The 27302-nt window shown below is 59.9% G+C and overlaps 3 protein-coding genes across 6 annotated transcripts; 1 reads left to right on the top strand and 2 right to left on the bottom strand.

Annotated features, from left to right (window-relative positions):
- The first annotated feature begins 758 nt into the window (after window positions 1–758).
- LZTR1 (leucine zipper like post translational regulator 1) lies at window positions 759–15546 on the top strand. 3 transcript variants are annotated; one of them, XM_067699964.1, is made up of 21 exons: window positions 762–1058; window positions 1487–1549; window positions 4896–4952; window positions 6296–6375; window positions 6748–6856; window positions 7356–7439; window positions 8233–8290; window positions 8697–8836; window positions 9294–9495; window positions 9890–10045; window positions 10422–10532; window positions 10789–10881; window positions 10969–11064; window positions 11136–11301; window positions 11477–11646; window positions 11744–11900; window positions 12547–12673; window positions 12760–12909; window positions 13477–13582; window positions 13663–13743; window positions 13999–15546. In XM_067699964.1, the coding sequence occupies exons 1-21, from the start codon at window positions 859–861 to the stop codon at window positions 14113–14115; spliced, it is 2523 nt and encodes an 840-aa protein (XP_067556065.1). In that variant the 5' UTR covers window positions 762–858; the 3' UTR covers window positions 14116–15546. The 3 variants fall into 3 exon arrangements, with proteins under 3 accessions (XP_067556064.1, XP_067556065.1, XP_067556066.1); XM_067699963.1 differs by having other exon boundaries at window positions 759–1058; window positions 10969–11646; XM_067699965.1 differs by lacking the exons at window positions 762–1058; window positions 1487–1549; window positions 4896–4952; ... (1 more) ...; window positions 6748–6856; window positions 8233–8290 and having other exon boundaries at window positions 7379–7439; window positions 10969–11646.
- A 772-nt stretch (window positions 15547–16318) lies between these two features.
- THAP7 (THAP domain containing 7) lies at window positions 16319–18692 on the bottom strand. 2 transcript variants are annotated; one of them, XM_067699989.1, is made up of 5 exons: window positions 18549–18692; window positions 18297–18376; window positions 17825–17980; window positions 17205–17345; window positions 16319–17005 (listed from the first exon to the last, which is right to left on the bottom strand). In XM_067699989.1, the coding sequence occupies exons 2-5, from the start codon at window positions 18374–18376 to the stop codon at window positions 16441–16443; spliced, it is 942 nt and encodes a 313-aa protein (XP_067556090.1). In that variant the 5' UTR covers window positions 18549–18692; the 3' UTR covers window positions 16319–16440. The 2 variants fall into 2 exon arrangements, with proteins under 2 accessions (XP_067556090.1, XP_067556091.1); XM_067699990.1 differs by lacking the exons at window positions 17205–17345; window positions 18549–18692 and having other exon boundaries at window positions 18297–18520.
- A 553-nt stretch (window positions 18693–19245) lies between these two features.
- On the bottom strand, window positions 19246–26360 carry LOC137203559 (tubulin alpha-3 chain). The gene is made up of 5 exons (XM_067699983.1): window positions 26256–26360; window positions 23842–24064; window positions 23158–23306; window positions 22182–22862; window positions 19246–19542 (listed from the first exon to the last, which is right to left on the bottom strand). Exons 1-5 carry the CDS (start codon window positions 26256–26258, stop codon window positions 19246–19248), a joined length of 1353 nt encoding a protein of 450 aa, XP_067556084.1. The 5' UTR covers window positions 26259–26360.
- Window positions 26361–27302: the final 942 nt, after the last annotated feature.

The following is a 27302-nucleotide window of genomic DNA, read 5'->3' as shown; positions in this document are numbered from 1 at the left end:
GAACGCTCAGTGTCACACCAAGGAAGTTCGGTCTGTGAGCGCCCAGAGGAGGGAGCAACCCCTTTGCTGCCCCCGGGGTTAGGGAAGGCTCCTCAGACCAATGTCTTGGATCTGGATTTTGAAGGAAGGGCACTCCAGTTAGAGGGGACAGCACATGCAAAGGTTTTGAGGTAGGAAGTGCTTCTTCAGAGGTCAGAGGCAGCTCGGGTTTGGCAGTTTGGCGGCGTTGGCCCAATCAGTACTGAGGAGCAGGTCCCAAGACAGACCCACGCTTCTCATGGCAGCCTGAGCTTCCTGAATGCCCATTTCGCAGGTGAAGTAGCTGAGGCTCTGCTAGAGTAGGACTGAGAATCCAGAGCCTCTGCGCCACGCTGCCTCACAGCCAAAAGGAACGCCGAGGGGAGACGCGGGGACCGGGTCGGGGACACAGCAGGAAGGGGATGGTGGGGCGGCCTGCGGAGGCCAACGCGAGGCCGGAACCCTCCGTCCGGGATCCCTGGCGCGGCGGACGATCGAGGCCGAGCCACGCGCACAGGGCATGCCGGGAGCCGCGCCGGGGAAGTGCGGGCCGGGAGGGGCTGCGGCCGGGGACCCGCGCGCGCTGGAGCGGGTACAGCGCGCCCGCACTTCGCGGGGAATGCTTCTCGAAAGACTAGGAGCTCGCTGCACAGACGGGCCCTCAGAGTCACTAGGACTCCAAAGCTCGCCCAGAAGTGAGGGCGCTCCGGAGTGCGCCACCGTCCGGAAGTGCGGCGCCGTCGGTGTAGGGCTCGCCGGGAAATGTAGTCCCTCGGGGGCGGCCCGGGGCGGTGGCCGCACGTCCCGCGGACCCGGTGGCCCATCGGGCGTGGACCCGGCATGGCGGGGCCGGGTGGCTCGGGCGGCCCGATCGGGACCGGGGCCCTGGCCGGTGGCGCGCGGTCCAAGGTGGCCCCGAGCGTGGACTTTGACCACAGCTGCTCGGACAGTGTCGAGTACCTGACGCTCAACTTCGGGCCCTTTGAGACAGTGCATCGTTGGCGGCGCCTCCCGCCTTGCGACGAGTTCGTGGGGGCCCGGTACGGCGGGGCGTGGGGGTCCTGGGGAGGGGGTGTCTGAGGAGGTCCCAGGCGGGGCGCTGGGGCGAGGCCGGGCCGCCGTGTCCCGGAGCGGGACCCGGTAATGGCGAGGCGGGGGGGTTGTCCACGGCAGGGGAGGGGCTTCCGAGGGAGTCCCGGAGCGGGGTGGCCCCGGGCAGGGTACTAGAGTTAAGTTGTGTTTGTGGGTCTCGAGCTGGGGCCCCAGGTGCTCGGTAGGGGGGTGGGAGTGTCAGGGGTCCCCACATGCAGAGTCCTTTGGGGGTACTGTTGGAATTCAGGAGTCTCCATCGATCTTGGCAGTTGAGAGGTGTTATCCGACTTCTGTGGGAGCCTCAGTGCCAAGTCTCATTCCTTGGGTGCCCCCAGGAGGGTCCTAGCCTGACCGCCACCCACCCCTCTCTTTCCAGGCGCAGCAAGCACACAGTGGTGGCCTATAAAGATGCCATCTATGTATTTGGTGGAGACAATGGGTGAGTCTGGATTGAGGAGGGAGAAGCACAGTGGTGGGGACTGGGTCTCTGCAGCTCCACTGCCATCTCTCCAGATATTAGCTAAGCACTCGGCCTCAGCTTCCAAATCAGTGAGGCTCCCTCAGCACTGCAGCACACTCAGGACATGGAAATATCCCTCTTGTTCTGAGTGAGTGGACACAGCCTTGAAAGAAACACATTTGCCATGGCTGCCACCCCTGCCAGGCACTTCTTCCCTGCGCCTCCCTCTGGGCCTCATCCACATGCTCACATGGCAGTTGAGAAGGTTTGGAGGATACAGATTTATTTCCTTCCCCCATTTTTCACTTTTTTAAGGGTTTTCCCACATTTTGCTGTACATTCCCAGCAAACAGCTTTTCCTGATAGCACATCTCCATCCCACGAACAGTTCCCAGTGGCTGGTTTCCTTTGGTGAAATAATGGCCGAGGTGAACCCTTGGTTTGTGCAGCCGCATCCTTCTCCTGGAGTGTTTTTCCCAGGAGCTGGACCACCCCAGAGGGAAAGAGCTGTCTTAGCGAGGGCGGGACCACATCAAGTGCAGGGTGCGGGCACAGCAGGCAGGCTTGTTCTGCACCAGGAGGCAGGGTCTGGTCTGGTCCGGTCTGGTCAGGGAAGCCTTCCTGGGGGGCTGATGACCTGAAAGATGAGTAGGAGTGAGCCAGGCAAAAGAGGAAGAGTGTCCCGAGCAGAGGGGTCAGTATGGGCAACCACCCAGCAGTAGGACAGTGTAGAACTGTGCTGCCCGGCATCCACTGGGCTTCTGTCCCTCATCCACCCCTTCATGTGCTCAGGAGAGGCTAGGGATGCCCACCAGGGCTCTGGAAGGTTGGGAGCCTGCTTGATGTGGGGCTGAAGTTGGGCTCCTGGACAGACAGGGCTCAGTTCAGGTTACAGCTTTGTGGTTTGGGGCAGGTGGCTTAAAGCCACCAACTGCACCCTGGTCTCCTCTGTAGAAGGGGGTGGGCCTCTGCCCTGCTTTTGCAGGGTGCTCCTGAGGGTCAGTGAGCATAGGGCTGTGAGAGGCTGAGGACAGAGGTGTCCCTGTGCTGAGGGTGTGGTGTTGGCACACAACTCATCCTGCCCTTGAGTCCTGTCCCTGCCTCTCAACCATAGGCTCTGGCTTGTAGCCCAGGCAGGGCTGGCCTCTGATTGGTGCTGCAGCCATGGTCCTGCAGGATTCCCTGGAGGAGCTGACCTGGGGCTGACAGAGTGGGCAAGCCCCCACGGGGACCTTCAGACTGGATAGAAGGGTCTCTTGGGCGTGGCCCCTGGCTTCCAGCCTGTCTTCCTCAGTCTCTCTTCCCATGTGCAGCCAGCTAGAGTGTGTTCCTTCTTGAGTCATAACCCTGGGATGGTTCCCTCTGAGTAAAAATGCAAGCCCTCCTGGCAGTTTGTGAGGCCCTGCCCGCGTCTGCATCCACAGCTCCCCTGCCTCTGTCTGTGCTGCACTGGGTGACACCTCTGCCTTGCGGTGTTCTGATTGCACCAAGCATCCTCCTGGTTAGCCCCTCTCGCTGGCTGTTCCCTGCTTCCCACCCTTCCTGCCCCTCCTCTAAATCTCCTGTGAGTGAGGCATTCCCCCACCCCTTGGACTAACCGGACCAGCCAGCAGCGCCCCCCCCCCCCTTCTGCACCTCTTACTGGCTCCATTGGCCCCCAGGCACACAGATGTTTCATTTCTGTCTCCTCAGCCAGGGCTGGACCTGTATTCCAGCACCCAGACAATTCAATAAATGTTTGTCACTTGAAGGAATAAAATGAGGAAGAGGCATCCGCCCACAGATGTTTACTGCAGCCTTAATGAGAATCCCCTGAACCAGAAAAGGCCTGGTGTCCAGCGCAGGGCAGCGGGTGGGGACATCCCCCTGGAGTGTTCTGTAGCAGGTGGAGTTTGAGTGACAACTGTGTAGTGAGAAGCAGAAACATTTTCTGTACAATGTGACACTAAGAAACAGGATAGGAATTTGTCTCATTCTAGTTGCAACTTTGTACAGACTGGCTACAAAGGTGCTCATGTAGCTGGGGCTGGGGGTACAAATGAGAAAGGGGAGGGACTACAGTCATGCCTCTGCTTCCCAGCCCCAGCCCCCTGGCTCCGTGGCCTCAGGCAGGCCCTTTGGTCTCCCAGGCTGTTTCCTGGAGGCGGAGGCTAAATGAGGAGGCTGGGGTGCTGGGCTCCAGTTGGGTGGACGCCCTTCTCTCTCTTACTGATAAGGGCTGGTGGTAACGTGCGGGTCTTTTTTTTTTTAATTAATTTATTTTCGGATGCATTGGGTCTTCGTTGCTGTGTGTGGATTTTCTCTAATTGTGGCTAGCGGGGGCTACTCTTCGTTGTGGTGCACGGGCTTCTCATTGTGGTGGCTTCTCTTGTTGTGGAGCACGGACTCTAGGCGCACAGGCTCAGTAGTTGTGGTGCACGGGCTTAGTTGCTCCGCGGCATGTGGGATCTTCCTGGCCCAGGGCTCGAACCCGTGCCCCCTGCACTGGCAGGCGGATTCTTAACCACTGCACCACCAGGGATGCCCCAACGTGCGGGTCTTGTTAGGTGGTGGGATGGCCAGTGGATTTGCTTTCTGCTTTATTGTATCTTTTTTTTTTTTAATTTATTTTTATTTTTGGCTGCGTTGGGTCTTGGTTGCTGTGCGCGGGCTTTTCTCTAGTTGCGGCGAGTGGAGGCTACTCTTCGGTGCAGTGCACGGGCTTCTCGTTGGGTGGCTTCTCTTGTTGCAGAGCACGGGCTTTAGGCGCACGGGCTTCAGTAGTTGTGGTAGTTGGGCTCAGTAGTTGTGGCTCGTAGGCTCTAGAGCGCAGGCTCAGTAGTTGTGGCACACGGGCTTAGTTGCTTCGCGGCATGTGGGATCTTCCCGGACCAGGGCTTGAACCCGTGTCCCCTGCGTTGGCAGGCGGATTCTTACCCACTGTGCCACCAGGGAAGCCCTGCTTTATTGTATCTTTAATGTAGTTATTACATTAGCTTTGCAATAAAGAGGTGGCAGGAAGAGAGAGAAGGCAAGGGACCTCCTCTGACATGTGAGCCAGCGTCTGCGTCGTATGGCGCAGCCTCGGAGAAGGGGTGCTGCAGCCCACAAGTGGGCGTGTGGGTGGGGATTCTGGAACAGGGGGTGAGGCGTGAGGAGCCTGGGATCATGCTTAAGTCCTGACCCCAGGCAGGCTGGTTCTGAACCAGCTGGGGAGCTTCCTTTGGGGTCACCTCTCTGGTCCCTCTGGCATCAGCTGGTTGCCTGGCCCTGGCTGAGTCCCCCAAACAGCTGCCCCCACCCCCGGGCACAGTGTCCATCTCCCGGGTCCCTGGCTGTCTTTCAGGAAGACGATGCTCAACGACCTCCTTCGTTTCGACGTGAAGGACTGCTCCTGGTGCAGGTGGGTGTCCCCAGTTCCAGCCCTGTTTTTCTCTAGACACGGAGCACCACTGGGGCCTGACTGCCAGCCAGGTCCTGCTCATGGAGAGCTAGAGAAGCTTCGAGGAGGAGATGACAGCGCCCAGGACTGCTCTTAGTGATCCCCTCTATTTCCTGGCTTTCTTTTCTGGTCTGTAGCTGAGATTGGTTTTTCTGGATCCTGTTACTTAAGGGGATCTATTTGATCCAGCTGTGGGTCCTTCGATTCTGCCTCAGGAGAGCTCTTCAGTCACCAGGCCTGTCTCCTGGAGCCGACAGGGGGACCATGGGCTGATGGGGCGTTCCAGGATGGTCTCTGCTGCTGCAGGGTGCCGCCCAGGGGCTGGCAGCAGCGGCTCCCCTGCCCTCCCTGCCCTGTGGGGCCCATCCTCTGGCAGGAGACCCCACACAGGCAGTGGGCAGCCTGTAGGTCCTGGCTTCCCTTCCCAGCTGTGTGGCCTCGGCCATGACACCTGCCATCTCTGAGCACTGCACATTTGTGCCCATCTGCTCCAGTCCAGCCCCCACTGGGAGCAGCTCACAGCTGAGGAGAGAAAAAGATCCCAGGATTAGGAGGTGCTGGGCTTCCTCCTGAGCTATGCCAGCTCCTTGTGCCAGGAGCCCCTCGGCACCAGGCTCAGCAGCAGCTCTGGGCGCTGCTCTCTGGGTTGGGGTCTCACTGCCCCGCTTCGACAGAGGAGGATGTCCACGCCCAGTACTCACAGTTGCTGAATGTGGCCCAACAGGTGGCATCACCCCTTGCCCAGACACCCGGGTGGTGCTGTATTGCTTTGGAAGTTTGTGTGTTATTTCTCTCACACTTGATTGTAAAATGTGTCCAAGAGTTACAGATTAATTTAAAAATCACTCTCAAGACTTTATAATTCTTTGTTAAAAATTGCTTAAGTATAAAACTCTGAAAAGGAGCAGCCCCAGGAAAGCAGTATAAACCGGTTTTTAATTCAATAAATAAGATGTGTGGACCACCCATGCTGCAGAATATGGTGCAGCTGTGGGGATGCAGGTGTGGATGGTTCCAGAGCAGCAAGGACATCTACCACATGATCCATTTAAAACAATTACTTAGACGCATAAATATGCCTGGGAAAGGTGGTGGGGAGGCATGCTCAAGGTGTGGATGGTGGTTTCTGGCAAAGGAATTATACATATGTTTCAGTGCTGTTTTTTGGGGTTTTCTTTATTGGCAATATTTTAAGGTTTCTATAACGAGACAGGTATTACCCTCAAAATACAAAAGCAAAAAGAAGTTTGGGGGTGAGGGGGGCTGCCCCCTGCCGACACCCACTGCCCCTTCTTTCCCACCAGGGCCTTCACCACTGGGACCCCTCCTGCTCCCCGCTACCACCACTCGGCCGTCGTCTATGGCAGCAGCATGTTCGTCTTTGGTGAGCGGCCCTCCTCCCATCAAGCCTCGACCATGTGCTGTGCTTGGCCAGCCTCTCTGTGTACTGTCCTCTGAGTTCCTGGGCTGGGTTGAGGCCCTCTCATGGGCCCCTTTCCCTGACCGTCCTGATCTCCTGGGGGTGGAACTGTCTGCCTCTGTGGCCAGGCTGGTGTCCCCCAACCAGGGGCAGGACACAGGGTTCTGCTCCTCTGTCACCAGAGCCTCGAGCAGGGGCAGGCAGGCAGGATGTGCCCCCGAGGGTCAGAGGGGTCCCAGAGTACATTTTAACTGAGGCTAGATCCTGCCCCAACCCCCTGGGTTTGATGACTGAGTTGCTGCCTTTGGATGTGATGGCTTCTCACTCCCTTTACAGGGGGCTACACTGGGGACATTTATTCCAATTCTAACTTGAAGAATAAAAATGACCTCTTTGAGTACAAGTTTGCAACTGGCCAGTGGACGGAGTGGAAAATTGAAGGACGGTGAGAGACTTTGCTGAGACCTTTGGCGTTGTGCAGGCTGCCGTGCTGGGTCTCGGGGGGCAGCGGGCCTGGATCAGCTCTGTAGAATTACAGATGATGGGCGTTAACTGCCAGTCGCTCCTGTCTGCGCCTCCCCCGGCTCTTAGATACCCTCCTTCCAGAGGGTAGAAGGGACAAGTGTACTGTGGATGGCACTTCTCTGGCCCTGTTTTGCACGCACCCCCTTGATATTGGTTGGGAGCTGGGAAAGGGCTCTGTGCCCTTGAACATGTGAATCCTTGTCCAGCTGCCCCAGCCTCATGAGTTCAGCCTCTGCCACTGTCCCTTATTCCCAGTGGCCCAGCTGGAGTCCCCAGAGCTCCGGTCACCAGGTGTGGGCACGGCAGCTCCAGGGCCCAGCGGCGGCAGCACTCGTAGGCTGTGGCCCTGGCCTCATGGGGCCATGAGGCTCAGATCTGCACGGGGCAGCCTCCCTGCTCACCCCCTCCTCCTGCCCCAGGTTGCCAGTCGCTAGGTCAGCCCATGGCGCCACAGTGTACAGTGACAAGCTGTGGATCTTTGCCGGCTATGACGGCAACGCCAGGTAGGTGGCAGCCTGGAAGTGCACCAAGGCACAGAGCAGCCTTCCTGCGCTAGGGAGGGGGGATTCGAGCTGGGGGTTTCTCAGGAGGGTGGTTGTGTAGACAGGGCTGGGAGAACAGGAAGATGGGCAGGACGAGGGCCACTGAGTGGAGCCCCTGCCCAACCCTCACAGGGGACAGAAGTTCTGGCACCCCTGAAGCCCCCTGGGGCGACTGAGGGGGTGGCGAGCCCACCCATGTCTGTGCAGCTGGCCGAGGATGTGCTGGCTCCACAGCCCCGAGGCCATAGCTGGGTGTCATCAGAGCCAGGGGTCGGGTGGTGGCCCCTCGAATGGCTGGGGTGAGGATACTCGGGCCCACGGTGAGCAGTGACCTGAGTGAGCAGGAGGGTGGCAGCGGCAGGGCTCAGACCCGGCCCGCCTCCCCATGGAGGGCAACAGAGGTGCCTGCCTGTGTCATGGGCCCTTTCCTCCTTGTTGTAGAACATTGGCTTTGCTGTATTTTTCTGATTACAAAAACAGCACACGATCATTCCCCAGGAATTCAGCGTTACCGAAGCCCCAAGTGCTGCAGGGTTAGTGGTGGCTTCTGTGAGGGCCTCTCCTGGCTCCAGGGGGCCCGGCCCAGCAGGGATTCAGTGCAGCCGAAGCCCCCACCCCGAGGCCGCTCCATAGTCCCCTGGTCAGAATCCCCCTTGGTGCGTTGTCTTCCTGGAGCCTTCCCTCCTGGCTGGGCCCAGGCCCACCCTGACTGCCAGCCCAGCTGTGGGGTCCCGACCCCTCTGTCCTAATGCAGGTTGAACGACATGTGGACCATCGGCCTCCAGGACCGGGATCTAACGTGCTGGGAGGAGGTGAGGGGCTGGGGCCGGGGAGGCCGCTTTGTTCCTGGCCTCGCCAGGCCCTCCTGACATCCGGCCCAGCCCTCTCACTGTCCCCGCGGTGGTTACCCAATGACTACGGGCTCCGAGCCTGTGACTGGTGCAGTTTGGGGCTGATCCACCCTTCTCTGAACACAGTGGGGGCGGCTACTGTCGGGGTCCTGGGCAGTGTGTCTAACCACTGCCCTGTCTCACCTGTAGTGAAGGCTTCAGCCCCAACTGTTCAAAACTGGGCCCATTCATATGGGGGCTTTAAGCTGTTCCACAAAAATGGACCCATGACCCCTCACTCACGGAAGGTTCAGGAGTGAATGTAGCCCTAGCTCAGCGGGTTGGCCCCGGACCAGGAGAAGGGCTCATGGCTTCCCCAACCACGCAGGTGGCCCAGAGCGGCGAGATCCCGCCCTCCTGCTGCAACTTCCCAGCAGCCGTCTGCAGGGACAGGATGTTTGTCTTCTCAGGCCAGAGCGGGGCCAAGATAACGAACAATCTCTTCCAGTTCGAGTTCAAGAACAAGACGTGAGTGCCCTGCTGGTGGGGCCCCCGTTAGCACACCACACCAGTGCCCGGGGCTGCCTGTGTGGGCTCCACACACAGCCAGCACCTTGGGAGCGGGGCCGTGAGGGCCCTTACGCAGCCTGGACCTGAGACCCCGCAGGCCCCTCGGGGGGTGGCTGCAGCCCAGCATCCTGGGGCCTAGGCGGCCTCCCTCCTTGTCCCAGTGTGAAGACAGCCAGCCACCCCTTCCAGCAGCTGCCTCCCCGGGCAGGTGCCACCCTCCTGCCCTGCCCCTGCTGCCTGCTCTATGTTGGGGGACGAGGGTGAGACAGGACCCCATGATGGGCTGCGAGGAGCCAGGCAGGGCTGGTGCCAGGATGAAATGGGGTGGGGGGCTCAGAGCCCAGGTGGAGGCTGCAGGGGAGCACGAACCCCCACCCCATCGCTGGTTCACATGCAGCGTGAACACACATCACAGGTGGACACGCATCCCCACCGAGCACCTGCTCCGGGGCTCTCCGCCGCCCCCGCAGCGGCGCTACGGGCACACCATGGTGGCCTTTGACCGCCACCTTTACGTGTTTGGGGGCGCAGCTGACAACACACTCCCCAACGAGCTGCACTGCTACGATGTGGACTTCCAGACCTGGGAGGTCATTCAGCCCAGCTCAGACAGTGAGGTGAGTGCTGCTGGTCCACAGATGGGCGGGCCCAGGGCCAGGGGCTCCAGACAGCCAGCAGGAGCAAGGCTGGGACACCTGGGGCCCTCAGTCCTGGACATTGCCCTGGCCCGACCCCGGCCTGGGCCCCTCTGGCCTGTTCTCCATCTTACCACCTATGGGCTAACACTTCATGGCCCAGCATTGGCGCTGTGCTGGGGATGTTCTTCCGGGATGCATGCCTTGACCGCAGCCAGGCTCCCATCTCGGCCGTGCTGGGAGCACCCTCATCCTATCACTTTCCCCCCACACTGTCCCCACAGCACCCATCCCCACCCCAGGCGGGGACAGCAGCGGTCTCTGGCCACCTGTCCGGCCCTTGCTGAGGGGCCATGCACCTGCCCGTCTCCCCCAGGTCAGTGGAGCCGAAATGCCCGAGCGAGCATCTGCTTCCGAGGAGGCACCTGCCCTGGGCTCCGAGGAGCGGGGCGGCTGCAAGAAGTCCCGGGATGTGTTTGGCCTGGACTTTGGCAGCACCACCACCAGGCAGCCCACCTTGCCAGCCTCAGAGGTGAGGGCCGGCACCTTCATGCCCACCCCTCACGCCCTGCAGCTGGTCCTGTGCTGAAGAGGCCAAGGCTCAGGGCTTACACAGCACGTGAGGCGAGGCCGGGAGCCCATGGCCTGCTGGACGGGCTACATGGGTGCAGCACATGACACCCAGCACCCTCTGCCACCTGGTGGGGCCACAGGGCCTGTCCAGTCTGTGGGCCCACACAGGCCCCGCCTCCCCCCGCCTCCCCGCATGGTTGTGCGGGGGGATTGGGGGTCCTGCCCTGTGGCCCCTCCTTCCAGGCCACCGGTGCCCTCCTTGCTTAGAGCCTGGTCGCGGCCAGGCCTCAGCCAGCTCTGCTTCTGGAGACCCCGCCCTGTCCCTTCCCCTCCAGCTGCCCAGCGGAAGGCTCTTCCACGCGGCTGCCGTGATCTCCGACGCCATGTACATCTTCGGAGGCACCGTGGACAACAATATCCGCAGCGGGGAGATGTACAGGTTCCAGGTGGGGCAGCCCGCGCTGCCGGCCTGAGGCGGAAACTGGAAACCGAGCCCCTGGGGGGCGGGGCTTTGCGGGGGCGGGGCTTGTCTGGCGCCAGAGCCGAGGCTGTACCTGGTGGGCCGGCAACCCCTCTGACGGGTCGGGCGGTTGGGCCCGGGTACTCTGGAACCTGAGTGCGGGAGGGGCCGGGCGGACCCCCGCAGAGCCTGTGGGGGGCTGGCTGGGCGGACCTGTCCAGCAGCGTGGTCTCTGCCTGCAGTTCTCCTGTTACCCCAAGTGCACGCTGCACGAGGACTATGGGCGGCTGTGGGAGAGCCGCCAGTTCTGCGACGTGGAGTTCGTGCTGGGTGAGGTGGGTTGCCCTTCTGTGCCCGCTGGCGGCCCCCGCCCCCAGGGTGAGTGTCCCCCGCCCTCCACCAAGGTGTCCCTCTTCCGGCAGAAGGAAGAATGCGTGCAGGGCCACGTGGCCATCGTCACGGCACGCAGCCGCTGGCTCCGCAGGAAGATCGTGCAGGCGCGGGAGCGGCTGACCCAGGTGAGGGCCGCCCGCCGCCTGGGCAGAGGCTTCCGTGGGGTGTTCTTGAGCGCCCCTTCCTCTGCCCACAGAAGCTGGAGGAGGAGGCGGCCCCGGCACTCAGGGAGGGCCCCGCTGGGGCCGCGGGTGGGGCCCGGCCACCCCTGCTGCGTGTGGCTATCCGCGAGGCCGAGGCACGGCCCTTCGAGGTGCTCATGCAGTTCCTCTACACAGACAAGATCAAGTACCCGCGGAAAGGTCGGCCTGCGCCGCGGGCGGGAGGGAACAGGATGGGGTGTGGCCACCCTGGCAGGGGGTGGCCGGGGTCTCCGAGGCTTCACCCCACCTGTGGCTGAGCCACCTCGTTGCGGAGGGAGCCCGGGCACCCCCCCCCCCAACGCCCCGCCAGAGGCTCAGGGGTTCTTGGGCACAGGCCACGTGGAGGACGTGCTGCTCATCATGGACGTGTACAAGCTGGCACTGGGCTTCCAGCTGTGCCGCCTAGAGCAATTGTGTCGTCAGTACATCGAGGCCTCCGTGGACCTGCAGAACGTGCTGGTCGTGTGTGAGAGCGCTGCCCGGCTGCAACTGGGCCAGCTTAAGGTGCGGGGTGGGGTCCGTGGCAGCCTGTGCCCCCTCCCCACCTGCTGTGGTAGGTCCGGTGAGGCCTGACCCAGTGGCCTGCGGCCTATCTGTCCAGGAGCACTGCCTGAACTTCGTGGTGAAGGAGTCCCACTTCAACCAGGTGATCATGATGAAGGAGTTCGAGCGCCTCTCATCTCCTCTGATCGTGGAGATTGTGCGGCGGAAGCAGCAGCCGCCTCCCCGCGCCCCCTCGGACCAGCCCGTGGACATCGGTAGGGACCCACCTGGTCCCCGAGAGGGGTGGACAGGGCACAGCCACCTTGGGCACAGGGTCCTACCGCAGGTGGCTCAGGCTCGGGCAAGGCAGAGACCTGCTCAGCGGGCTGGGTGCCAGGGTGACATCTCCCAGGACCATTCCTGGGAGAACATGGGCCCTGTCCAGCGAGTGCTGCCCTGACTGGGACGCCAGGCATGAGGGTCTGCAGCGAGCAACGAGCTGAGGGTCCCACGATTAGTTGCCCAGCTTCTCTTCTAGGTGGGCCCACATCTGGGCCTGGTGAGGGGTGGGCACAGCCCTCAGATGCTTGGTGCCTCCCTGTCCCATCCCCACCCAGCCAGGAAGGGACCTCACAGACTCCTTCACCCTCTGGCCCTGGGGCCTGTGCTGCCTCGGCCATGGGCTCCAGGTGACACAGCTGAGGGGGCGCCAGCACTGGGGCAGGAGAGAGCTCAGGGGGCCGAGTCCGGGAGAAGGTCAGACTCTGGGGGGACAGAGCCTCAAGGGCCAGAGTAAGGCCTCTGATCTGGGGGTTTCGTTCAGGGGGGCAACACGGGCAGATGCACAGGAGGTGGTGCCCTGGGGTCCTGCATCCTGAGTCAGAAGCCGCCCTCTGGCTCAGGCCCCCTCTACACCCCCAGGCACGTCTCTGATCCAGGACATGAAGGCATACCTAGAGGGGGCGGGCGCGGAGTTCTGTGACATCACGCTGCTGCTGGATGGGCACCCGCGGCCAGCCCACAAGGCCATTCTGGCAGCCCGCTCCAGGTGGGTGGGGTGTGTCTCGCGGGCGGATGGGTGGGTGGGCAGCTGGGCACTGGCTGACTTGCTAAGGGCCTGCCCACCGTCTGCAGCTACTTTGAGGCCATGTTCCGGTCCTTCATGCCCGAGGACGGCCAGGTGAACATCTCCATTGGGGAGATGGTGCCCAGCAGGCAGGCCTTCGAGTCCATGCTGCGCTACATCTACTACGGCGAGGTCAACATGCCGCCCGAGGACTCGCTGCATCCTCACCTCTGGGGCTCCCGGGTCATTCCCAGGACAGCTTTGGGCCCTGCTGGCTTGGCCTGGCCAAGCGATTTCCTGAGGACTTCTTAGTGTCCAGTCTCTTCTGGGTTCTCTGGAACAGTCGGTTGGCTGGCTCAGAGAGGTTTGCAGTCAGGAGAGACGGGTGGGTTCAGAGGAGGGGGTCATGGCTCCGTGTGGGGTGATTCCTGGCCAGGTCATGTCTGTGGGGGTCTGAACATGGGAGGTCAGGATGCCCTTCAGGGCTCTGTGAGGCCGTGGATGTTTCAGCAGATGGGCATGTGGGTACTTTCCTGGGGAGAGGAACCTGTGGTTTTCTTTGGATCCTGAATGGAGCTTTGGACACCTGAGTGGTTCAAAGCCCATGTAGAGGCTCTGCCTGGATGGGAGCCCGGCTGTTGTGGTGGGTGGGCCCCCCTTGACCTGAGCAAGAGGCAGCAGCCCTGGTTCAGGGCTTCTCCGTCCCTGGTGGCTCCCCAGGGGGAAGAGGGCAGCTGGGTGGGAGGAAGGCTTTCTTGGCCCACAGCTCCTTAACCAGCCCTCAGCTACCTGTTCGCGGCGCCCTACTACTACGGCTTTTACAACAACCGGCTGCAAGCGTACTGCAAGCAGAACCTGGAGATGAACGTGACAGTGCAGAACGTGCTGCAGGTAGCTGCCCTGGCCCTGGGCCTCTGTGCCTGCGCGGTGTATGGGGCAGGGGCAGTGCCTCAGGGAACCTGCCGTTCCAGATTCTGGAGGCAGCAGACAAGACGCAGGCGCTGGACATGAAGCGGCACTGCCTCCACATCATCGTGCACCAGTTCACCAAGGTCAGGGCCCTCCCACCCAGTGCGCTGCCTGCCCCGTCTGCAGGACATACTCCCCTTGGCGGTGGCCTGGGCCAGGTGGGAGGGGCCCTGGCCGCCTTGTGCAGCAGTGGGTTCTGGGGATAACCGGGCAGAGCTGTCCACCCACTGGCTGATCCTTACCCCGTACTCGTTGGTCAAGTCCCCAGAAGACTCCTCGGCCACCTGGCCCTGGCAAGAACACGGCTCCATCCTTTTGGCCTTTGGTTGCCTCCGCAGGTCTCCAAGCTGCCCACACTGCGCTCGCTGAGCCAGCAGCTACTGCTGGACATCATCGACTCCCTGGCCTCCCACATCTCAGACAAGCAGTGCGCAGAGCTGGGTGCCGACATATGAGGGCCCACGTGGTGCTGCCCGCCCTGCCTCGCCCACTGCAAAGACTGTGCTGGCCACGTTCGGGCCTGCGGCCGAGGGGTCGTGTGCCCAGGGCCTCCGAAGGGAGCTGAGTGGGGGATTCCAAATGCCTCATCTCACTGCTGAGGACACAGGTCCCACAGGAAGCAGACGGTGAAGCGGGATCCTGGCTGGCACCCTCTCCCAGGGTGGAGGTGTGGGTGGGAAGCCAGGGCTTAGTGGTGAGGACACTGCAGGAGGAGGCAGGGGCCTGGCCAGGGCCCAGTGAGGGAGATGAGCCCACCAGGGAGCTGGCTTTGGGCCCCCTACACAGCAGGGACCCAGCATGGCTTGTGCATCCAGCCACTGGGTCATGTTGCCAAGACCCCTCAATGTGGGGGCCGCACAGCACCCCCAGACCCTCATCAAGGTTGGTGTAAGGGTTTCCTCCTGCCACCCAGAACTTGGGTAGATGGAGTCCAACTCCAGGTGAATTTTGAGGTGTGAAGGGCCCTAAGGTCAGCTCCCAGCCTGCAGGGTCAGCCACTGCGGACTGGGCCAGACATCCAGAGGGGCTGTGGGATCCCACCCACCTGTGTGTGCATGGGGGCCCTGGGCTGCTCCAGAGAGAAGTCAGAGATGCCCCAGGCCCGCATCTGTCCCTAAGTATTTATTGTCATAGGCTTGCCTCCATTAAAGCCACAGCAGTCCTACCTGCACCCAAACCTCACTGCGCAGTCCCCACCGGTGGCTCCAGCCCTCCATCCTCCTGGAGCTGAAGCTGGGCCATGTGGCCCGATGGCTCAGGATAAGCCAGTCTTGTCTGGTTCTGTTCATGCCAGCAGCTCTCCACCCCCACCCAGGGTGCCCCAGTCACATAGTGGGAGGGCTGGTGGGAGGAATGCAGGCCAGCCTCTGGCCCCTCCCCACCTGAGGGGAGCCCTGGGGGCCCGGAGCTGGCTCTCCTGGCTCCTGGGCTGCCCTGTAGGCTCCTGCCTGCACTGAGAAACTGAGGACAGGCCACTGAGTCCTTCCCTGTCCCGACAGAAGGTGCCAAGTCCACCCCAGTGGGGAAGGCACCATTCTGCTCCTCTTCTGGGAACAAGAACCCTTCTGCCCTGGTTGCCAGGAAGCCACTTTGGGGGAAACACAGTCTCTCTCTTCTGAGCCTTAGAGCTTGTTTCCTGCCTCTAGTTGTGCCCCAAGTAAACGCAGCATCTGCCACTCCTCAGGCCTTGCTGAGAAGCCCCAGGTGGACATTCTTAGGCAAGGGGTGCTCACCTGTAGGCCCAGCAAGCTAGGAAATGGCCTGTGCAAGGTGCACCTCGGCCGGCCCGCAGGCTTGGGAACCACCTGTGACCTTGCCCTCTGTGTCTGCCTCCTGTAATGGCCATTTGACTGTGCGTAACGTGAATAAACGAAGTTTCACTCCAAGGGCCCCAAGAAGCAAACCACACAACACAGTGTGGCCTTTTCCAGGACTAGAAAGGATTCAGCGGTGCTCTTGGGGCTGCTGTGGCTGAGGCCCAGCAGGGAGGTCAAGTGTGTCGTTAAGTGCCTCACACACGGAGCTGCTGATCACAGATGCAGGGAGGCCTGCCACGTTCCAGGTGAACTGAAGGAAAATGAGGACAGAGGTGACACCAGGACTGCTGCCCAAGTGCCTGGCCCTCTGCTCCCCACACGCCTCATCCCAGACCTCTGGGGATCAGAATGGTCACTGTGGGGCCCCTCACTACTTGCCAAGCATAGCAACCTCAGGTCAGTAATTGCCTTTCTTGTCCGTTTTTCAGATGGGACAGGCCTGGTGGTGAGTGGGGGGCTGACCAGCAGCTGGAGCTCATGCCAGGTCTGACTGCTGGGCAGATTGGATCTGGGGACGGAAGCCTGTTGTTTCCCTGAAAAAGAACTGAGCCTGGCCTGGGTTTCATGGGTGTCTTCAGAGACCAGCTGGCTAAGTCAAGGCTGTTTCAGGTACCAAGGAAAGGGTGCCCAGTATTGCCCCCGAACCTCTACTCACACGATCCCTCAGAGAGCCCTGTACAGTACACGGACACAGAGCTATATAGTGAGGGCTTTCTGCTCTCCACAGCCAAGGGCTTGGACTGCAGGGCCTGAGCCCTTCGGGTGCTACAGCCAATCTGGGGAAACGGGCCTGGTACCCAGGGGAAGGGCCCCAGCCCCCAGCTGAGCCAGAGAGCAGCGCTTCTTTCTAGAATCCACTTTATTATGGCATCTGGCAGGGCTGGTGGACGCAGCTCAGATCAGATCCTCTCAAGGTGGATACTGAGGGAGAAAGAGGCTGAGGCCCTGCCGGGCGGCCCTCACTCAGGCCATGCTGCTGCTCAGCTGCATGGCAAAGTCCTGCACGTGCTCCTTCAGAGTCTGGCGGGCATCGGCCTGTGCCCGCTTTTCCCGTGCCCGCTCCTGCTGCAGCTTGGTCAGCCGCAGCCGCAGCCGCTGCTCCCGCCGCTTGCAGGCCTGCAGCTGGCGCTGGGCCTTGTCCAGGGCATCGAGTGCAGCCTCAGCCCGCCGCTTCCAGAGCAGGGCGCTGCCCACCTGGTAGCTGTGCTCATTCTGGATGTAGGCTCCAGCGGGCGGAGGGAGGCGCAGCATGTAGGCTGAGGGTGAGATGGGCCTCGGCTCCAGCGGAGACGGCTGTCGCTCTGGCTCCCGCTCAGGTGAAGGCTGGGTGCTGCAGCCTGCTTCATCTGCCTGGGCACCCAGGGGCCCCAGGAGGTCTGAGAAGGGGCTGCTGAGGCCAGGCTCCAGCCTCCCGGTGGGGGAGGCAGGCAAGGCGGCAGGTGCTGAGGCCTCTTCCACAGGAAAGCAGGTGATGTCAGCAGGTGGAGGTGGGCAAAATGGAGTTGTGGGCCCTCGGCCCTCAGAGCAGCTGGGGGGAAGAGAGAGAGACTGACAGGCCAGGCTCAGGGCTCGCCGACCCCATTTCACCAGGTCATCTAACCCCCATCCCTGAACCCACTCCACGGGCTCAGAACCCGGTCCAGCAAGGCTGCTGTCAGGCACCCTAAAGCCCAGTCCCTCAGACCTGGGGTGCAGTGGGGCACCTCCCCCTCCGCTGCAGCACGTACCGCTTCCTGCATCGCCGGAGCCGGCTGACGTCAGGGGGGCTAGGGGGGTAACTGTGCCCCTTGGTCTTGGTTGTTCGACGCAACTTGGAAAAAGACTCAAATATCGTCGGAACTGCTCCCTCCTTCAGCCTGTGATACCCACTGCGAGGGAGAGCGGTCTGGATGAGGTGGAACAAATCCCTGCCGCCCCAGCCGACCGGCAGGGCATGGAGCCAGCAGGCCCTCCAGCACTCCAGCAAGCTGCTGGGTTAGCTCTGTGGGAGGTGGGCGGCACCCTGCCAACAATGAGTCTGGGGAATGCCAAGTTAAGGCCCCCACCAATCTCTTCCGTGCAAAACTCCTCAGAGTTAAAGAGTGTGGACAGGCTCCACCAGAACAGGGTAGCCCAGCCAAAAGAACTAATTCCGTTTGTGCACTTGTAGGGAGGGCTGGGGTTGCAGGGAGTGCGCTCTGGCACAGTGATCCCTAGGGGGGTGGGTCTCACTGCCCAGGTCTGTCGGGAGAGGAAGCTGAGGTTCCCAGCTGGAGAAACCAGGGCTGCTGCTCCGGGGACCTCCCCACCGGCCGGCTGCCACCCCACTGCCCAGGCCCTGCCCACTGCCAGCTGCCAGGAGGCTCACCTGATTCCCACCAGTTCAAAGCAGTTCTCCTCGAAGTGCTTGGAGCAGAAGTAGATGTACTCGGACGCCGGGTCCCACAGGCCCTGGCCACTGGGGTCCAGCCGCTGGCAGTTGGCCAGCCACAAGCCCCGCCTTGGATTGTCCTTCTTGGGGAGCCTGCGGGGCCACAAGCCCGTGAGCCCGACGGGAAAGGCCGGCCCCGCTCATGCCGCCCCCAGACCTCGCGCTGACACTGCCTGCGCACAGACAAGGAAGCTGAGGCCTCCAGAAGAAAAGAGACTCGCTGAACATCATCACGTAGGTGAGACTCGAAGCAGCTGGCCCGGGCAGGCGGACCGCCCCTCCTCCCCCACCCAGCCTCCCACTCAAGCCCCGCCCCGACCACAGAAGCGCGTGCGCAGTGGCTCCGCGAGGCGCAGGACGGGCGCATGCGTAGGGGACCCTCCGCGCGCCGGCGCGCACGCGCGCTAACCTGTGGAAAGAGATGCCGCGGTTGCGCGTCTCGCGCGTGTCCCGTGTGCAGCAGCCGGCGGCGGAGCAGTGACGCGGCATCTGGGGAAGAGGCGGGAGCTCGGTCGCGGGCGGCCGTCGGGGCCCGGAGGGGCTTCGCGCCCCAGGCTGCCACCCCGCTGCAAGCGGCCCCCGAGTGGCGGGTCTTCCCCGGCTCGATCTCGCCCGAACCCCGTCCCAGCCTGTTCTCCAGACTCCCGCTTGCGGCACTCACGGTCTCGCCATTGCTGCGCCGCCGAAGTATCGCGAGGTTTGGCTCGCGGCGGAAGTCAATACCATAGAAACGCGGAAGTGCGCGGCGTTCGCCGAGAGGCGGGTCCCGGAAACTGCAGAGCGAGCCCGGGGAGTGGTCGCGGGGATCTCCCACGCCGCCCGGGTCGGGAAACGCCTACGACGGGAACGAGCCCGGCGGTGCTGGCGCGCACGCTTCCTGCGGGAGAGGTTCCTCTTCTGGGCCGGGCGGGAGGTTCCGGGACAGTTCCTCCGGGGGTGGGGCGCGGGAGTGGGTTCGTGCGGGGCGGGGCAAACGCGGCTGGCCCGCGACTCCGACGACGAGAACCAGCCCACTTCCGGCCCCCGAGGAGCGCCTTGGCCGGCGCGAAGGACTCCAGTTGTTTAGGCGGAGAGCGCTTCCCGGTTCTCCGCCCCTCACTTTGAAGCCTTTTTCGGGGGGTAACGCGGCAGTTGACTGCTCTGTGTAGCGAGACACACGTACGGACCTGCTGCATCTTTTCTGTTCGGGAGGAACATAGTTTCCCTAGAAATTCACTTGGAAAAGGAAAGTATCTGGCGTGGGAATTTGGTCGAAGTGCAGCACAGGGCAGACTATGCTCAATACAGAAACTTTAATAGGTAAACACATCTGTAATGTGACAGTCGGGGACAGGGGGCCTATAGCCGCGCCCTCGCATTCAGTACTCTTCCCCTTCCTCGGCCTCTGCTTCCACCGAGTCCACGCCCACCTCTTCGTAATCTTTCTCCAGCGCTGCCAGGTCCTCCCGGGCCTCCGAGAACTCGCCCTCCTCCATGCCCTCCCCCACGTACCAGTGCACAAAGGCGCGCTTGGCGTACATGAGGTCGAACTTGTGGTCCAGGCGGGCCCAGGCCTCGGCGACGGCCGTGGTGTTGCTCAGCATGCACACGGCCCGCTGCACCTTGGCCAGGTCTCCCCCTGGGACCACCGTGGGGGGCTGGTAGTTGATGCCCACCTGCCAGAGAAGGGGAACATGGTGAAGTTTATTTATTTATTTAATTTATTTATTTTTCATGGTGAAGTTTATACTGTGGCCTCAGAAATTGTAGGTAGGTTGTTTTTTGTGGAGTTTTTTGCGGTACGCGGGCCTCTCACTGCTGTGGCCTCTCCCGTTGCGGAGCACAGGCTCCGGACGCGCAGGCTCAGCGGCCATGGCTCACGGGCCCAGCCGCTCCGCGGCATGTGGGATCTTCCCAGACCGGGGCACGAACCCGTGTCCCCTGCATCGGCAGGCGGACTCTCAACCACTGCACCACCAGGGAAGCCCTGTAGGTTATTTTTAAAAACGGGGGCCGGGGACCCAGTTTAAATTATGCCCTGTAGGAATTGGTACTTTGTTTTGTACCAATATATGCCAACATCTAATATCCGTTGACTTCATATTTTCACTTTGTGAAGCGCCATCTGAAATGGCAAAACTGGAAACAAATGTCCTTTGTGGAAACTAGTTAAATGATCATACACTCCCTACAGTAGAACACTGTATGATCATAGAAAAGAATGAGAAATCTGTCCCGGCATATAAATATGTCCAAGGTATACTTGGTAAAAAGAAAAGCAACTTTAATTCGATTTATGCTTAAAAATACCTGTAGAGTATTAAACACCAGCTAGAGTCTTTGACAGCTCAGGGAATACCATGCTGGAGGAGGACAAACAACGGGGAGAGGGCTGATGCTGTGACCCCCTCCCTGCCCTAGTGAGCAGCTAGCAGTCAGCAGCAGCTGGACACAGCCAGTCTCCAGAAGAGCTGGGATGAGCAGGGGGAAGGGCACAGGGGGTTCTGACTTGATAGAGGGGTGCTCTCGCACAGCGCTAAGGGCAGGCCAGCCAGCCCCTCCAAGTGGGAGTGCTGCCAGCTTCCGTTTCTCTTTGGCATGAGTGGAGTCTGTCACCTACCTTTAAAGAATGTTCTTTGCCCATGTCGCTGGCCCCTTTCTGTCAACGTCACCCGTATAACAAGAGGTGTAATGTGAATATGCACAGACTATCTCTTGAGGAACAAAGCTCTGGAAGGGGAAGAGGACTTCAGCTTTTCAGCCTTCTAAGTCATTTTAATATTTTGCCACATACACACATTTATAATGAAAAAACTAAACATAAACATGGGAAAGACTCCTTGACAATAGTGCATCCCTGAGGAAATGGTTATTAAAGAACGTATGGTGAAATCACACTCAGACTGACAAAAAGGAACTTAGAGCAATGAGAATTCAACGTGCTCCATCTGAGGGAGAACTATCCTCTGTGGGGACAGAAGCTGTGACTTCCTGTACCTCCCCACAAGACCGGCCTCCCCACTGGCTCACAGAGACTCAGCCAGGAGGGAAAGCCTGGGCAGAGGGCACATCACCCCCCAAAGTGCCACCCAGCTGCGGCTGCCTTGGATGTCCTTGCCTTCCGAAGGTCATGGTGAGGTGACTGAAAGGAGAAGTCAAGAATGGAAGGTTTCAACCCCCACCTATAACCTCTGAGGTCTGCAAACCTCTTATGGAAGGTGTAATGAATATTTCCAGATTGGTGAAACCTGTTATAGACTTTACTCTTCTGTGAGTCACTTTGCATCTGTCGGTCTTACACCCTCGGAGATGGTCAGTGCCAGGGTGTCTTGAAGTGGGGCTGACAGAGGCCAGGTGGGTGCAACAACTTGTCTGTCGTCAGAGGCAAGCTCTGGACTTTCCAAATGGCAATAGGATGACACACATATTGCTTCTATTTCTCTTCATTTTCAATCTGCAATGACCCTGGAACGTGCAACTCCCCAAAACACCTCAGGAACTCATCAGGGCTCACGAGTGCAGAATCTAGCACTTTTTCTAATGTGGAAGATCAATTGTGAACAAGGACGTTTAATGAAGAAGAGGGGGCAGAGTTAAGGATCCCAGGCGTGGCGAGGCACTTAGCCTGGTGATCACAATAGGTCTAACATGTTACTTGGCTTCCAGATACAGGTTGCTTTTCTCTGGGTAGACGTTTCATCGTGACACTAAACACGGTTGAAAGAGCCACCTAATTATCAGTGTGATTTTGTGTGCGAGGCAGTGTTCCGAGTCTGGTTTGGAGTAACAGCAGTGAACCACCCTTGGCCCCACAGAAAACACTGCATAATGAATTTAAAATTCTGTCTACAAAAACATAAATGTTACCTAAAATGCAGCGACAACTGGTGACTGAAGTAATGTGAAATCTAAAAACCATGATTTCTAATACAAAATGATACCATAGACCCTGACAGGCTTCTTGAGCAAGAGTGGGAAAATGTGGAGGACAGACATGCTGCAGTCAGACGTCCCTGAAAGCTCCCTCCATTGCTCGCTGCCCCTGAGGCTGTTAGATACTAAAAGCTGTCTCAGCCTCAGTCTCTAAACTGTAAGATAGTAGTAGTAGTAGCCCATGAGTGTTACAGGTTGGTTGTAAGAAATAAGGGTACGTAAAGTCCTTGCTAAAGATCAAGGCACCTAGCAAATTAATTACTAAACTTGTTCTCCCTGCAGTGCAGCTGCCCTGGAACAGGGTACCCTCCACAAAGGGGCAGCACCCCGTCCCAGGATCTGCCGCAGGCGGAAGATAAACACGCGCTACCGCCCAGCCTACCTTGAACCCAGTCGGGCACCAGTCCACAAACTGGATGGTGCGCTTGGTCTTGATGGTGGCGATGGCCGCATTGACATCTTTGGGGACCACGTCCCCCCTGTACAGCATGCAGCAGGCCATGTACTTGCCGTGGCGAGGGTCACACTTGACCATCTGGTTGGCCGGCTCGAAGCAGGCGTTGGTGATCTCGGCCACGGACAGCTGCTCATGGTAGGCCTTCTCGGCCGAGATGACTGGGGCGTACGTGGCCAGGGGGAAGTGGATGCGGGGGTAGGGCACCAGGTTGGTCTGGAACTCCGTCAGGTCCACGTTGAGGGCGCCGTCAAAGCGCAGGGAGGCCGTGATGGAGGACACGATCTGCCCGATCAGACGGTTAAGGTTGGTGTACGTGGGCCGCTCGATGTCCAGGTTGCGCCGGCAGATGTCATAGATGGCCTCGTTGTCCACCATGAAGGCACAGTCCGAGTGCTCCAGGGTCGTGTGCGTGGTCAGGATGGAGTTGTAGGGCTCCACCACAGCTGTAGACACCTGGGGGGCCGGGTAGATGGCGAACTCCAGCTTGGACTTCTTGCCGTAGTCCACCGAGAGCCGCTCCATGAGCAGAGACGCAAAGCCCGAGCCGGTGCCGCCCCCGAAGCTGTGGAAGATGAGGAAGCCCTGCAGGCCCGTGCACAGGTCCGCCTGCGGGAGAGCAGAGGCCGTGAGGCCACGCCCGCATGAGCCGTGCCACCACCCCCACGGGCCCCCACAGGCCCCGGTCACGGCACACTCTTCCTCTGCAGGTTCACAATACGGGTTCAACCCATCCACAGGGAACACGCATCACACTTAGCAGTTACAGACGTGGACGCACTGCGGCCACACCGGAAAGGAAGACCCTGCACTCATGGTTCTGCTGGGTTTTGCCAAAGTGATGTCCCGGGGAGATCCCGGGCCTCCCCTCCTGTCCAGGAGGCCTTCCCAGGGCCCTTCTCACCAGTTTGCGGATCCGGTCCAGGACCAGATCGACGATCTCCTTGCCGATGGTGTAATGGCCTCTGGCGTAGTTATTGGCCGCGTCCTCCTTCCCGGTGATCAGCTGCTCCGGGTGGAAGAGCTGCCTGTAGGTCCCCGTGCGCACTTCATCTGCAGAGAGGACAGCGTGCCCGAGACTCTAAGGACGGTCGCTGACTCACCGGGATGGCCAGGTCCGGGGAAACCTTCAATTCTACAGGCACGTGCTGTGCCTCGCAGGCCAGCAGCGTCAGCGTCTCACAGAAAAGGTCTCCGTGTGATACACATGCCTCATCTGCTGTTTATGGCTCCGGGAAGGTCCAGTCAACCCGAGGAACAAATGCCAGCGTGGCCAGTTCCCAAAAGCGAGGGAATGCTCACACCGCACAGGCGGTTCTGCGCGTGCATGTTTTGTTCACACCCACAGCTACACCCGGGGTGTTGCTGAAATGGCCCTGACATACTAGACATCAGCGTGACTTTTGCCGGGCGCCCTCTGTGGCCTGGGTTTCACGGGCTCCAAGGTGACATTCTGTTCTCTCCTGGGTGGCCGCCACTGAAAGGTGCTCTCTCCTGGCAGCTCCCCTTGGAAACTACCTCGGGCTTCTGATCTGGAGGAACCCAGCAAAGGTTCTGTGCTTCCCCTTCTAAGTCTAAGGGTACCTACCGACCACGGTGGGCTCCAGGTCCACGAACACGGCTCTGGGCACATGCTTGCCAGCCCCAGTCTCACTGAAGAACGTGTTGAACGAGTCATCCCCACCGCCGATGGTTTTGTCGCTTGGCATCTGGCCGTCGGGCTGAATTCCATGTTCAAGGCAGTAGAGCTCCCAGCAGGCATTGCCGATCTGGACCCCCGCCTGCCCCACGTGGATAGAGATGCACTCACGCTGGGAACCAGAATATACATGTGAGGCCCCTTGTCTTGAAGGCAGCCATTACTGTGTGGCAGGCAAAATATAATTAAATGTTTGTATGTGCTTCAGAGTGTCTGGGGCTTTCTCATTCCCTATTTTCTTTTCCAGGAGGCTTATGTGACCCTTTTATCCCTGTGAAAACTGGCTTGCCCTGAACCACTCTAGCTGATAGTGAATGCCAGAATTAGCCCCAGAACCTAAGTGTTTGCTACTATACAAAAATTCGGTTATTTAAAATTTTGCAAGCCGTATTTCAATAATAAACTCCATGTTATGGCTAGTCACAGTAATTCTCTGAAGAATATAGCAGTTTTTATTGTGTTCTGACCAAATGATAAGGTTAAGTGGTAATTGAGTTGGGAAAGGAAAAGTGGACTGGGACAGAGGCCACCATGGCCCAAGCATGGGTGGTCACTGTGTGTGTTTCATCTGCCCCTCTAAGTCTAGCCTCTGTTCTCTGTCCAGCTCTGTGCTCAAGGAGGCTGACCCATGTGGACTGTGCCCCCTGGCTTTTGGTTGCTTTAGCCAATGTCAGGCACCAGCAAGAGCTGGAGGTTAGAGGAAGGTGTGGTCGGGGTGCTTGACCCTGGCTCCCTCCCTGCCGGGCTGCCTTGGGTCGCTTGAGTTCCTGTACAAGGGCACAGAGTGTCAGCAGTCAGCGCTTGTCATAAACCTACCCTCTGAGCTTCTCATAAGCACTCCATCCCCTCACCTCTTCCAGCCTAGGAGTTAATGGCTCCCAGATGGCACAAGTGCTGGGATATTGCACTGTCCTTTGGTGGTTTCCTTAAACCCTGCGCGTATCTTTATAAATAGTATCTTCTTAAAGACTGTCCTGTGAGTATCTGTTTTGAATGTACCGTTTCTTTCCTGCCGGGAATTTAACTCTAGTCCCTAATCACATGTCTGATTTTAGACACATCATCCTTACAAATACACAGAGGTGATCACATGAAATTTGAGGTGTGCCACCCACACTAAATTCTGACTTACATACAGTCCTCAGAACTTGAAGTCCTGTTTTCTATTATACAAGCACCAAATCTCAGAGCAGGAGAGACCAGTTTGATGCAGCAATCCCCGAACATCATCCCAGAGGGAAGCATTCGGTTTGGGAAAGATCTCCAATGACAACGAAATCACTCCCCCAGAGGACTCCATCGGCACCCCGGAAGTCCTTTGAAATCCACCCAACCGCACCATTTTCTGGGTTTTTTTTTTTTTTTTTTTCCGTACGCGGGCCTCTCATCGCCGTGGCCTCTCCCGTTGCGGAGCACAGGCTCCAGACGCGCAGCCCCAGCGGCCACGGCCCACGGGCCCAGCCGCCCCGCTGCATGCGGGATCCTCCCGGACCGGGGCACAAACCTGCGTCCCCTGCATCGGCAGGCGGACTCTCAACCACTGCGCCAACAGGGAAGCCCAACCGCACCATTTTCAAATGCACACTATTCGCTTTGAATCCAGATCCACTGTATTTCACAGGATGCCTGTTGTGTCCTTCTACTCTCTCAGCCCCAGTGTGATCAGAGCCAGCTCTGTGATCCGAAGAAATACCCCAATGTCTTCATTTACAAAATGCGGCTGGGGAGCTCCGTGGTTTGTAAGGCCACGTCCATCTGACTGTCTAACAGTGAAAGGAATTGCAGTGCTCGGGGATGTCATTCCTCGCTGTCAACAGAAAGCGAGCGCACTGCCGACCTTGCCTGGATTGCTGAAGTTTGTTTATATTTCTGTACTCGGCTCTATTTCCTCTCTGAAAGTTCCTCCAGACCAAGTCCTGTGTCCCCTTCTCAGCAGATGACCTCCTTCCCCAGCACGGCCCCCCGCCACCCCCGGAGGCCGGCCCTGCCCGCTGTGCCCACTGTCCATGCACCGGGCAGCCCGACCACTGCAGCCTGGACTGCCCGCCTCCCCTAAGCCCAGAGACAACGTGCCGAGGCGAGCTGACTGCCGCGGCTCTCGGACTCGGACGTTGTTACTCGTGGGAACTGTGGCTCCACGGCCGAGAACGCCGCCTTCGCAGTTTCTCCTTTTCAGCCTCTGCTCTGGCCGCGCGATCGGGGAGCGGACGCCCACACGAGGCTCTTCGGGCATCCTTTCAGACCCGGCCCCCACCCATCTGCCCGGGACACGGCCTCCAGGCCTCCCGCCCGCCCGGCTGTACCATGGTGAGCACCACCACCGCACTCCGATCTCAACAGCTGCAGCCGCCCAACTGCTGCTGCCGCGCCGCGCGCTCCTAGGACGCGCGCCGCCAACGCCCATTGGTCTGGAGCACCATGGGGCGGGCCAAGGTCTGGAATCCCGCTTCCTATTGGTTAGCACGCGACTCCCAGAGTGTGGCGCGTTCTGATTGGACGTGGATTTGGCGGGAAGGCTGCGGGGACGCCGAAGGATGAGCGCAGGTGGGTGTTCCCGCGAGATCTTGGCCTTCAGGTGGGAGTGGTGTTCGGTTTCCTGTTCTGTCTACGCCAGCTAGGCGGCTTCGAGGAGGCCTAACCGTGTCTACGCAGCCGAACCTGGCTGTTGTCCGCTGGTGGGCGGGGGGGGGCCGCCGCTGAGGGGGCCGCCGCAGGGAGCCCGCAGGGCGGGGCGGGGAGGGGAGGGAGGTGCCGGGCTGGGCAGCGCTCGGTGTCCTATCTTGAGGGCGCGGGCAGTCGCGTAACGACAGGCTGGAGTAAGGCAGAGTCTTCCGGGGAAGCAGGAGAGGGTCCCGCCGCCTCTGGTCCGGTCCCGCCGCCCCCGTGCTCAAACCGCGAGATTGTCTCACCGCTCTGGAGGCCTGAGGGTCGCTGTCCGGAGTGGCCCCGCGTGGGGCGGGGAGAACGGGCTTCAGGGGCGCTTATCCCGCGGGATCGGGGGCCTTTACCTTCAGTCACCTCCCGGCTCCGAACACAGTCTCAGGGCGTTAGGGCCTCGTCCTGGGGATGGGGGTGCCCTCCTTCAGGCCATAGCGCGCGCAGCTGACTTGTAGCTTGTGCCACCCGCCATTTCTTAAGTACAATTAATTTTTCTGATTGTTAAAGTAACACACATTTATAGAGTAGAAAGTGTGGAACATGCAGAAAAACAGAAAGGAAATAAAATCTATAAAGCCACAACCTAGAGACAAACATTGTTAATACCAGGGTTGTTTTGTTTGTTTTTCCTGCTAGTATATACATGTATACATTTGTTATCCATACAACTTGGGCCAAACAACATGATTTTA

The sequence above is a fragment of the Pseudorca crassidens genome, chromosome 12 (genome assembly GCF_039906515.1).
Source record: "Pseudorca crassidens isolate mPseCra1 chromosome 12, mPseCra1.hap1, whole genome shotgun sequence".
In the NCBI taxonomy this organism is placed as follows: Eukaryota; Metazoa; Chordata; class Mammalia; order Artiodactyla; family Delphinidae; genus Pseudorca; species Pseudorca crassidens.
This window is presented reverse-complemented; position numbering and strand designations above follow the sequence as displayed.

Bases quoted from the DNA above. Each gene is read 5' to 3' on its own strand.
- LZTR1 (XM_067699963.1), top strand. From the start codon at position 859: ATGGCGGGGCCGGGTGGCTCGGGCGGCCCGATCGGGACCGGGGCCCTG. The intron at 1,550-4,895 runs GTGAGTCTGGAT...GCTGTCTTTCAG, and splicing joins GTATTTGGTGGAGACAATGG to GAAGACGATGCTCAACGACC. The intron at 6,857-7,355 runs GTGAGAGACTTT...CTCCTGCCCCAG, and splicing joins GAGTGGAAAATTGAAGGACG to GTTGCCAGTCGCTAGGTCAG.
- THAP7 (XM_067699989.1), bottom strand. From the start codon at position 18,376: ATGCCGCGTCACTGCTCCGCCGCCGGCTGCTGCACACGGGACACGCGC. The intron at 17,981-18,296 runs GTTAGCGCGCGT...GTGGCCCCGCAG, and splicing joins CGCGGCATCTCTTTCCACAG to GCTCCCCAAGAAGGACAATC. The intron at 17,346-17,824 runs GTGAGCCTCCTG...TCTCCCTCGCAG, and splicing joins TTTGAACTGGTGGGAATCAG to TGGGTATCACAGGCTGAAGG.
- LOC137203559 (XM_067699983.1), bottom strand. The intron at 23,307-23,841 runs GTAGGTACCCTT...TCCTCTCTGCAG, and splicing joins CCTGGAGCCCACCGTGGTCG to ATGAAGTGCGCACGGGGACC. The intron at 22,863-23,157 runs GTGAGAAGGGCC...GCTCTCCCGCAG, and splicing joins TGGACCGGATCCGCAAACTG to GCGGACCTGTGCACGGGCCT.